This window comes from Athene noctua, chromosome 2 (genome assembly GCF_965140245.1).
Source record: "Athene noctua chromosome 2, bAthNoc1.hap1.1, whole genome shotgun sequence".
Taxonomy (NCBI): domain Eukaryota; kingdom Metazoa; phylum Chordata; class Aves; order Strigiformes; family Strigidae; genus Athene; species Athene noctua.
Window position 1 is genome coordinate 79367776 of NC_134038.1, and position 12142 is coordinate 79379917.

Consider the following 12142-nt stretch of genomic DNA (forward strand, 5'->3'; position numbering starts at 1 on the left):
AAGCACTAGAAGTTAAGTCTGTGTAGTATTAAACTGATCAAAGATAACAGATGCTACCAAAATATTTGTGCCAGAGAGCAGAAACCAGAACCTGGAATTCAAGTTTCGAGAACGCAGAGGATGCAGTGGTTCAGATTCAAGCTGTGGTTTAGTATTTTCTTTTGTATAAAATACCTCAATCTTCTTGTGAAGAGATTATTGGCAGTGGACAGGATATGTGTTCTTGCTCTTTAGGACTCTCAACTCCACCATGTTCTTTTGTCATATCTATCTCCAGTCCATGAGGTTTTCCTCTGGGAGACCTCTTTTGCTTTAGTCCATGCAAACTTCTTCACTCAGGCATCAAGGATCCCTTGTGTGCAGGCCATGAGCATTCCTCCATATAACATATTTCTCAGAATCCAAAATCCCAGTCTACAAAAAGTAACATTAGGAGTCTTCTAGGTTATCTCTTCCATTTCATCCATGTACAGGGTCTCAGTTCCCCATATCCCCGGAGTTACCCTCAGCCCATTCCCTCTTCCCTCCTACTGGCCTGCATCTCAGTTGCCCCCCACAAATCTTTAGTCCACTTCGCTCTTGTATCCTATGACAACCCCTACACAAGCGGTTCAGGCTTTCTATGTGCTGACCAGCCAGCCAGCAACCTAAGTAATACAAAGAACCGATGACTCCATGCCACACTATTTTGCTCAGTGCAGTGAGTCTGTCTCCTCTGTGATGTCCAGATTTCCTAGAAACACTGAAGAACTAAATAGCACCGAGGATTTCGCTGTTATGTCAAATTCATTTGGAATTGACCAAAGGGCTTTAAAGTTAATAGGAAAGATCTGACAAGACAGCACAATGCCCATGGGAACAAAAGCATCTGCATGAGGTCCCCTGATCAGGCCTTACATGTCTACTATGTCTACCTCAGTGATTTTATGCAGCTGATTTACCTTATATCAAGGCTGCTAGGTTCGGTAGAATTCAGCATTACAAACCCAAGTTTATAATGTCTGACCTATAGGCCTATATATCAGTGCTCTCTAGACACAAAGGATACTCTCAAATGTGAGTTTTGAGAATGTGTGTGTGTGTTTTTTAGTAAAGTAAACGTTAACGCTGGCAAAATTTTGAGTTTTTCATCTTAGATGCTGTATTTCTACAAAAACAAATACATAATGAAATTCAATACCTGTCCTACAACAAGCCACTCTGAATCCTTCAAGGACAATGAATTTTGACAAAATACTCCTCTGTTTCACAGTCTTACCCTGTCTCAAGAGAAATTTGGCAAAGCTTAGCCCAATTCCCTGAGACATCTGTTCATCCACATAAAAAACGAAGCTGGAATGGTTTGCCAGCCAAGATACTACCTTCTGAGAAACCAAGGCTCTTTTATTTAAAATCCATGTGAGACAATAGTTGCAGGAAGTTTAATTTCATCGTCTCTGTCTGTTCTCATAGCAACCCTGATAAATTGGGCATGAATCCATAGCTGGGAATTGAATTCACACTTTACAGACTATCTGAACCACATACCCACATTGCTTTCTTTTGAGCAGGTTTGCGTGTTGTTATCTTCTCATTACTGCTCAGACACACGCATCAGACGTGCCTGCACCAGTGAATGGAGGTGTCTTCAGTTCACCCACTGAAACCATTTCTCTTCTGTATGCTGAGTCCAGAAACATGTCAGGACTGGCAGGAAGCACAGAAGTCACCATCCAGCCCTTCCCTTTGTCACTGGGAAGCCGCACAGATCCAGCCCAAGGGCAGGACTGGGGAGGGCATCATGGTAGTTCTCACCTCCAATGTAGAGGACTATTTTTACCAGTATGACTCATGGCAACAATGCCCTGCAGACCTTCAGAGGCTTTCCCTGTGCTGGCTGGACCCACTAAAAACAGGCTCCTCTCTCCTGACATCAAACAGTAAGAAGATGGGAACACGATGTGCAGTGCCCAAATCAGAGGAGAGTGCACTAATCACTGACCGAGGGCATAAGCCAAGGAACAAGGGAAGATTTTGCACTTTCACCTCAGAGGTCTGCATGAAATCTTTTTGAGAGACAGGACAGTGTCTTTAATATTAACTCAGTGTGGTACGGGGACAACTATCTTTTCAGAGGAGATACGCAGTCCATTGCAGGAGGAAGTGGAAGGAGCGATGTGAACAAGAGGTTTGAGATGGAGGGATGGCTGAAGAACGACCGGGGACGTGGGACCTGAGGTGGGACCCACCTGGCAGGAAACTCTGAAGCAGAGGCACTGTGGAGTTCAAAGACACATGTGCTGCTGCAGCTCCACCTCAGACCACTTAGGGCTGGCCTGGCACAGGCCCCCACCTAGGAGGGAGCCAGAGGGAAGGTGACTGCAGGAGGGAGCTGCCAGGCATGGCTGGCAAAGGCAACTGCAAAAAGAAAAATATTGTAGGGCAACGGAAACAATGGCTGCACCTTGAAGGGCAATATTCTGTGAAAGCTGAGAGCTCCCTGAGCTCACATGTATTTCAGTGAGAAACTGGGCTGTGTTTAGTACGATATTTTAGCCACATCTATTCCCTCAGCATCACAGATGAAGGCAAGACCTCACCACATAATTACTGTGAATTACACCAAGATGACCAAAGGAGCTGAAACACAGTTATATTCCCCTAGTCACTAGGGACAGGCTGTGCCTTACCAATCCTGATATCCAATTAAATCACAGTAGAGAGAAACCTGATAATATTGGAAAGATTTGTGGAGGCGAGGAAGTAATGTTGTCATCCAGGTTGGTTTAGATTCAACTCTGAATGAGGGGCAGAGGGTAGGGCAACTGCCTGAGACCATGCAAGATGACAGGATTGCATTGAGGTAATTGTGAACAGATGCGATGAACTTTCCTGAAAAAAAGGAAGGAGCAGCACCAGAAACTCAGCTGGTCCTGGGGATTCTGATGAAAATACTGGGAGGGAGAAAGTAGTCGAGGATAGCGGTGCTTAGTGAAAGAGATGTCATTAAATGTCGCACAATCCTAATGTGGAGGAAAGGCAGACAGCAGAGCAAGAGACCATTGCAGTTGCATCAAGATGTCTGCAAGTGTTTCAGAATCAAACAGGAGCTTACAAAGGGAGGAAATACAGGCATAAGGCTGAGGACAAGAGTAAAGAAACAACACACCCCATAGAAAAGCTAAGGCAGCAGCATAGCTTTCAATAGCTTTCATGCTATCAAGAAGCACAGAACTAGAACTAAAAGTATTTGTAAATGCATCAAAAATGAGAAAAGGACAAAAGGAAAGTGCTGGCTATTAGCAGGAAGGGGAACTAATACCATAAAGTCTGGTAAACACTGAAGTGCCCAGAGCCGTTTGGTTCAGTCTTCACAAAAGTTAATTTTAATCACAATCTGAATGAAATTAATTTTATAGCAGAAACAGGAGTACAGCTCTGTCTGTGTGTGTGTGTGTGTGTGTGTGGGGGGGGGGGGGGGGGGGAATAAAATAACCAGATGTGGACAGTTTTGAAATTCACTTCAGGGAGTTTAAGCACATCTGTGAACCATAAACCATGATGTCTCTGACTGCACCGGCACAGTGTGATGTCCCCTGGGACTGGAAGAGGACAAACACAGAGGCCAGCTTTTCTGTGGAAGAAAGGAAGGCACTGGTAGCACTTTTACACGACTGGTAATGCCTGAAAGATATGAAAACAGATTACCCAGAAGTCAGTTGATAGACATGGAGTCTATCATACATAGACTAATATAATAAGATGCTAAAGGAAATAACGAGGTAACAGCCAGCAAGAAATTCCTGCCCTCCTGAGCTCTCCCCCTGCTAGACCAGTCTGGAAATGGAAGAAGAGGGATTGGAAGTCTTCGCTCATGTTTTCTTTCTATGCTCTGCATATGCCTGATGGCAGTCTCCTATTCCTACTTTCCTACTTTGTTCTTTCTCTTCTGAGTTTTCCTGCTCTTCACAGTCTCTTTTGTGTCCTACCCTCTTCCCACTTGTTCATGTCCTTCTCTGGTCCTGCACATTCCTCTAAATCTCCTCACTTCAGTCATGGTTCCCAACCTTTTGCAGCCCCCTTTCAGCCTGCAAACATTCCTTCCCATTGTTCTTCCCCTTCCCTCTTTCTAGCTCTGTTTTTATGAATTCTGAAGAGGATATTCTGTTTCCAAGAAAACGTCCCAGCCTTCAAAACCAGAACTATATTTACCTCAAAGCTAAAAATCATGGAGCTGAAAATCTCACAGCTCAACAACTCTAAACACGGCTTTTAAGAGAGCATTTCTCAAGCGTGGGCAGTTTCAATGATTTTTTATCATTGATATACATGCTATATATATATATTATATATATATACATATTGATATATAAAAGTGAAACTTTCAGATTCTAGAAAATATCCCATGAGGTTCTAACAATTTTAATACACACAAGATCAAGTTGAAAAATCTGTTTTAGATTTATATCTTTCAGAATTTGAAAAGCCATTTCTAAGAAAAGCCATCTACTAAGAAAATAAGTGCAAATAAGTAGTTTTATGGCAAAAGAGTTTTACAAAATATTTTGATGGTTTTAAGAACATTTTAATCAATATAGTCTGTATTATTTTCTGATTTCATACAATTGATTTATTTTATGGGCACTTATTTATGCTAAAGATATTTATTCAGCCAGTTGATCATATCCTTTCTTCCTTCCTCAATATAAGGTTTATCTTGAGGATTGATATCTTCTCTTTTGCGATGTACAAACCCATGCGTCTGTCCAGGGTAAACTTTAACTTCATAATCCACTTTACAGTTTTGTTTAAGCTTCTGCTCCAATAGGGTCACCTATAACACAAAATGTTCCATGTTGGTTGAGTACGGAGTTAACATGTTATATATTTACAGTCCTCAAATTGTCCTGGTTTTCTGATTACCTGGGAGACAGACACAGTATGCCCTTGTCATCATTTGCTTTTCTACTCATTTCATACCCAAATGCATTTCTATCACTACACTTTCTTTCTTTAACTAGACTTTTTTCTCCAGTAAAATAACAGCATGTGACGATATAAACTACAAAAAAGTATATGGGTTACTGTAATAATACCTATAAAGGTAAAAACACCTGTTGCTCAGTGTCATGCAAAGGTTAACATGTAGTGATCGCTGTACAAGTTACTGCTGATAAACCTCACCAAAAAAAAAAAAAAAATGGGGCAAGATTTTGAATTAATTTGAAATTGAAGGAGGAGAGGCACAGATGCAAAATCAACAGTTCAAAGCTACTGGAATTTTTGCCAGGAAAATTAAAGCCAACACCACTCAAAGAAAGTGTATCTTCCTCTTTGATCCCCTTGGTAGATAATCATCTTTCTCCGGTCATTCTCCACCTGTGCTCCCCAGGAAGGCTGTTGAGGGAGTACCAAAAAGGAGAGGGTCTGTAGGACAGTGGGGGAACGAAAAGGATAGTCACAGGATTTTTTCATTCTCCTGAAACTAGTGATTCCACCGGTACAGGTGGCACCTTTCTGCTGATTTTATGCACCATCAGTTTGACTAAAGAGGGTCTCCTATCTTAAATTTGACAGAAGACTTTCTTTGGATTCTTGCCCTTTTCCTCCTAACAACTCTCATATATATGTGTTGCAGCAGAAAGAGAAAACATTTTTAGTGTCACTGCAAAACTTCTTGATTTGGGCATAAACAACGTAAATTTATGTAGAACTACTGTAAGAGTTAGTGAAAGAGGAAGAAAAATGCAAATAAGTTTTCTACTTTCTCTTAATTAAATATCAAAACACAAAACAAGCATGAAAAGCAATAAAAAGACAAATATCTCTGATGGGAAACTCACCTGCTCCAATGGGATGATGTCATCCTTTTCACCAAAAATGAAGAAGGTTGGATGAAGCAAACTGCATCTGTCCTCAAAGAACTTGATCACTCCTAGGGAAAAAGAGGCATATACAATGAGTTATGCTACTTAAGTTGGTTAAATCTCTACCAAAGCTACACAGTCAAAATAAAAGATGTTCTGATCAGTTAGAGCTGATCAGTTCGTAATGGAATTAAACATGTTTTGCTTAAAAGTCCCTTTTGTTGTGAGAACTTCCTGTGATTTGGGATGTCATTAAAGAGAGAAAGACCATCTCTGAAAAAGTCAGGGAAGAATTGTTATTTGCCCCATTCTTGTGGTTTTCTTTGGGCATCTGCTTCTGACCAGTGTCAGAGACAGGGTCCTGTGAGAGATGCACACTTCAGAGCAGCTCACCTCTAGCCTGGCATGGCAATTTTTAAGATAATTATAAATATACATCATTCCAGATACATGGTTAGGGTTTCAGTGTACATATATTTATACTGATATAAATTCATAACAAATTGATATTGTAATTTTGACTATTCAAATATATTTGAACTTAGGTAACAGTAAAACTAAATAGCTACCACCCTGACCACTCCTTTCATTACTGAAATTACTACAGTGTAAAAGTAAAACATTAGCAAGTAGCATTGTTGAATTGACTCAGCTGATCCGCAAATGAGTGTAGCAAAACAGTCCCCATAAACTTTCTGGAAAAATACCTTCAACTTCCTTTTGCCTCAAATGAATATAAACTGTTCTGGGTTAAGTGGGCCTAGAGGAAAGAAGGGGAGGGATTCTTTATCAGGGAGTCTAGTGACAGGACAAGGGGTAACAGTTTTAAACTGAAAGAGGGTAGACTTAGATTAGATCTAAGGAAGAAATTCTTTCCTGTGAGGGTGGTGAGACACTGGAACAAGTTGCCCAGAGAAGCTGTGGCTGCGCCCTCCCTGGCAGTGTTCAAGACCAGGTTGGACGGGGCTTTGAGCAACCTGATCCAGTGGAAGGGGCTGGAACTAGATGATCTTTAACATTCCTTCCAACTCAAACCAATCTATGATTCTGTGATGTAGAAGTACAGAGGTTTATAATTGTCATGGTTTGAGCTCAGAGGGCCCCTGCCACTCACTCAAACCAGGACAATCATAAAAATATTAAAGGTAACATAAATGCATTAAAAATGTAAGTATGAGAGTGTAAGGGTTAAAACAGAGAGTTTAAAAATGGTTGATATTAGTAATGAGAGACCATTGTCAGCAGTAACACTGAAAACTAAGTTCTTCAAGTTGTGACCTGAAGGTCTGCAGCCTGTGCATGCCCCAGCCCAGGTGACATCAGCAAAAGGCCCTGCACTCTAACAGGACAGCAGAAAGCTTGCAGTGTATCACCACTGTCATGTCTTTCCCTGTTAGCCCAACAGGGAAATGGAGTACAGACGTGTGTCAAACAAGTTTCCCAATGAAAACCAGAGGGCAGAAACCTGTCCCGACTTATGCAGACAGAGGTAAGCAATATACTGTGGCAAAGATCTATCACACAGTAGCTGCTGACTCCTAAAATATCTAAAAGATGTTCCCAGAAACCATTTTGTCATTGGTAGCCAAAAGGAACCTGAGCCATAGTGAGGCCTTGGCATTTGGTGTCCCTTGTACAAGTATTCCTGGCCATGCCACTTGAATACAATAGATCTTGATGGTTATGATTAAGTACAAAACTTGCACAAAGTCAAATTTCTTAAAGATTTTGTATAATAAAATCACCTTCTTCCATAAGATGTCATGCCAAATTTTGTTACAGTAATACTCCTACAGAATAAGTTCCTGCATAGGTCATGTCTGCTCAGAACATAGTAGGTATTTGAGACTTACCATAGAGGGACACCCCTGCCTTTAAATGAGGATTTTTCAGCATCAGATGTTGTACTGCTGCTCCACCCCAGCAAAACCCAACGACACCAATCTTCTTTGCACCACACTGTTCCCTTAGATACTTCAAGATGACATCAACTTCTCTGAGACATGTAAATGAAAGTGAAGTAAGACTCTAGTTCTATTCCCCTGGCCTCCAAGGTGGCTGCTGTTCAGAGAATGCCTGGGCATCTCTCTGCTCAGGGGAGGGGGTGAGTGACTGACTGTGCGTAACTCCCGGTTCTTCTCTTTCCTTCACTTATCAAACTGTCTTTATCTTAACCCATGAGTTTTCTTGCTTTGTTCCTCCTATTCTCTCCCCTATCCCTCTTGGGAAGAGTGAGTGAGTGGCAGTATAGGTGCTTGGCTGCTGAGTGGGGTCAACCCACAACACTAGTTTACTATTATTCATTTCTAAAATACAGAAAAACTCCAGGAGAAAAGACAAAGGAGAAAATCAGTCTTCCAAGATCACTATTACTAGAAGCTAAGGTGATTTTATAAGCAGCAGTCCAATTTATTTCACAAATGGCAATAGCTGTTTTATAGGCTAACACAAATGAAACTTTAAGAGACACACAGCCAGTCCAGAGCACCCCATTATTACAAATATGACAATAGGTAAACTATCTCCCATCAGGGAGACGAATATTTGTAAATACGTAAGTAAATTTGAAATCGTCGTTTCAAACTCAGAACTAATATTATGCAATCAAGCTATGTGCCAGATAAAAATCAGAAAAATAGAGCTAGAAGAATGGGAAAGTAGTATACTTTGAACGAGCTGGGATGTGATGGGGAGCAGGACCAATGTTCCCTAGTTAAATACTGTTTAGTGATTGCATTTGCACCCCATCTGAAATCCTTGGAAGTTGTGCGTGCCTGTAGGATCTAAATCAAACTGAAGTGGAAGGCGGGAGCTGCATTTTCCAGCCTTTGCCGGTTCTTTCTTTGGAGTCATTCATCTCATTTCTACTCTGCGCAGGTAAATAGTGGGTGGTTTTATTCTTGTTCAAAGTTCTACTTTACTCCAAAATGCACCCCTCATGTAACTATAAGCTTGACCTACAAGCTGCATGAAACTACTCTTTGTGGACATCTGGCTGTATTTCATTCATTAATAATTTAAGAACTAATCCTGCATCTGTATTGAGGAAAAAAATCCTATGAAAGAAGGATGTCCACTTGTTGGACAAGGAACAATGGTTGTACTTGTCTGTTTTGCCAGCACTTCGGGTTTTCAGCCAGTCATCAAAAGATGACCAGTCATTAGAAAGTTTCCAAGCTTCTTGTCCCACAAAAAAGTCTGGGCAGATAGCTCTGCAAGAGAAATGAAAATATTTTATGGCCAAGAAATAATACTGAGAAAGGATTAAAGGGAAGTCCTGTGTACTATACAGCAAATTCTTTTTGTTGAATACGCACAGAATTTAATGTACATCAAAGCACTATACAAGCAACCCTCATTATTATTTATGTCTAAAAAGGAGACATCATAACTTCAAGATACATTTTGCCCTGTTAAAATTAATTAATTAAGTTGACAAATTGTTAACTGCAATTGAAAATCTTTAGTGATTTCCTACCGAATTAAAAAAAAAACCACCCCACAACTACAATTTACATGGTATGTACCTTTGCACTAGAAGGAGTGTTAACCCAGTAATACAGGAAAGAGGATACTCAGTATGCTTTTCACATATTTGAGAACTTGTTTCTTTCTTTGGCACAAGCTGGTACACTTTACCTTCAAGGAATGACTTTCAGCTTCTCTGGAATTTTTACTGTAACAGCAAAGTTGCACAGATGCTGCATTGGGAGGAAGGAAGCAGGCTGCTTTGGGATCATGGAGAATGAAAGATGCAGAATAAGATTTTTCTCTGTTTCCCCTCTCCCGTGCTTGCCTACTATCTCATTACAGTATGACTACTCAGCTATTTTAGACTTCTTACACTGTTTTAACAGGAAACTCTTTAGAGAAACATGTAAGGGAAGCCTATGAAATTATTTGTGTTTGCATGGCTTATATAAAAAAAGGAGTTAGTTCAACAAAATTTCTTATTAAAAAGACACTTTGAAACAGCAGTATTTCTTACATGTATCCATTAGCAGCAAGCATATCAGCCATGTATCTGGTGTTCGGGAGTTGCCATCCAAATATATCATGAATCACAATCACAGCTTTGTCTGTGCTGGCAGATGCTTTGCAAACATACGCCTTGATGTGCTCCACTTGTACTTCCTGCCCACGGCCTCCATAGTCAAACCTGTCTCCGATATCACATGGGCAGGGCCTTGATTCGTTAGCCATGTGTGATACTAAAGAACAAAAAATACCCGGTTGTGAATACCACAGCACACCATACTGAGAAGGATCAAAATACAGTGGCATCACAGACTGCTGAATTATTGAATCATTACAATAACATTGTGAACATGCTGATTACTGTTAATCTATAATGCCACATTAGTTAATAAGCGCACTGGGTAATTTTTTATAAATAATAAACTTGTTAGAGTTACTTATGTTATGAACTCTTCAGCAGGGACCTGGTACATAACTAGGACTTCCATGCCCTACACTAAGTAATACAACAAAAATAAAGTTATGACCAATCAGCCAGGCAACCACCACAAATTATTTAAATAGTGGTGAAACCAGTTCTTCTTCATCGTGTGTATGTCCTTGTTAGGAATGCATAATTTGCTTTAGTATAAACAGTAAAGGCTTAATACAGGACTTAGCATTTTGAAGAAAAGAAAAAACAAACCACAGCTACTGTGTAGAAAGACATAATTACACTTAAACATGATATTTTCCTCCAGAGATTTAAAATGTTCCATAGCTGACTTTTTCAGTGTCAAGAAATCTTTTTTCTAAACCAGCTTTAGCCTCGGATGTAGCAGACTTTTGAAGAAGGTTAAAGAGGGTGCCAAGAAAAATATATCAGCGAAATCCAGAGTATAAAATCATATTTATTTAATATTAAATAAGGAATGCATTTAAACTCCAAGACAGGAAAAAAGAAAACTGAACATAAGGAAAAATTCCTTAAGTTGAGCCAAATGTTTTATCAAGAAGGTAACAGCAGGGCATGGTTAATATTAAAAACTGTTACTTAAATGAAAATAAACAATTCACAAAGGTCAAAAAATGCCAGCAGAATCTAACGCAGATTTATGTAGCTCTTTGGCATCAAGTTAATGATTTTATGCCATTGACCTTAGGTCAACCAATCGGATGAGCTGACTTCATATTGCTGCAAAATGACCCGAATAACTTATCTGAAAATGCACAGAACATCTCCAAATTATTAAAGAATGTGGAGAGAATTTAGATAAAGCTTTACTCAGTCTCTCTACAGATAAATTGTGTGTACTAAGAAAACTTTGCTAGTACAGAAACAAGGATATTCAAACTTGACTATGCCAAATATACTTGCAGAGAGAAATTGGAAAGAGCAGGTTACTGAACAGTCCCTGAACTAGAGGGACTTAAGTAGCTGTAGCACTAAAGGGACAGCTTTAGGATAGCAAACATACAAAAAGCAACCCTACAGCCAGGAGATTTGCACAGATTTTCAGGTTCTGAATTTGCAGGCTTTAAAATTTAAGAATATCCCAGTGTTAGCAGGGCTAGGACTGCAGATCCTGTGAGATTTTATTTTCACAGATCAGTTCAAGACAAGCTGTGTTTTGTTTGAAAGTTGTATTAACCCTGGGCACACATTTATACTAATCCTTTGCTTTTTTTCTAGATAAGCCACACCCACCCATAGGTGGGTTGTTTTTCACAAGTGGTAGTTGCACATATAAGAATTTCTAATTTAAAATAAGTCTACCTGGGAAAATTAATTAATAGATGAGCATATAAGACAAAAATACAGTTTAAATATGTAACAGGAAAGAGTTGATAACTAATTTTCCATTCACAAACTATTTCATTTTGATTAGACTAAAATCAGAAAATACAACAAAACCAGGAATTGAATATTGAAGAAATACATTTCAGAACTCCAGAAACACAGACACAATTTCCTTACCAGTCACTATATCCTTAAAGGCTTTAATTGCAAACATTTCACATTACCTGATAAAATGTAAAGCAATATGTAAAACATGAAATATTTAAAGATGCAGAAAAGAGCTCCAGACACAAGTCTGTGAGGGGTAACATTGGCTTGTATGGTTTATAAACCATATAGACTTGAAAGTTTTGTAGCTCAGTCAAAATGATTCAATGTTTCCATATTCACCATAGTATGCATTACATACAAACAGTATCTTTTCCATTTCTAAGATGCTAATGCAACATTCCTTAAAAATTAATCCCCATCTCTTCCATGCATCAAAGCTATTCTGTAAGGGGTCTGTAAACCCACAGCCTTGGTGTTCCACCATTTC

At 39.6% G+C, this 12142-nt stretch overlaps 1 protein-coding gene across 1 annotated transcript; it reads right to left on the reverse strand.

Moving 5' to 3' along the window:
- Nucleotides 1-4582: 4582 nt before the first annotated feature.
- On the reverse strand, nt 4583-10049 carry CMBL (carboxymethylenebutenolidase homolog). Its single transcript, XM_074897841.1, has 5 exons — nt 9835-10049; nt 8951-9058; nt 7700-7842; nt 5823-5914; nt 4583-4813 (listed from the first exon to the last, which is right to left on the reverse strand). Exons 1-5 carry the CDS (start codon nt 10047-10049, stop codon nt 4634-4636), a joined length of 738 nt encoding a protein of 245 aa, XP_074753942.1. The 3' UTR covers nt 4583-4633.
- Between the last annotated feature and the right edge of the window lie 2093 nt (nt 10050-12142).

Excerpts from the sequence above, each read along its gene's own strand:
- CMBL (XM_074897841.1), bottom strand. The coding sequence starts at position 10,049 with ATGGCTAACGAATCAAGGCCCTGCCCATGTGATATCGGAGACAGGTTT. Across the intron at positions 7,843-8,950 it reads AGTGCTGGCAAAACAGACAA|AGAAGTTGATGTCATCTTGA; the intron begins GTACAACCATTG and ends TACATGTCTCAG. Across the intron at positions 5,915-7,699 it reads GGCAGGGGTGTCCCTCTATG|GAGTGATCAAGTTCTTTGAG; the intron begins GTAAGTCTCAAA and ends CTTTTTCCCTAG.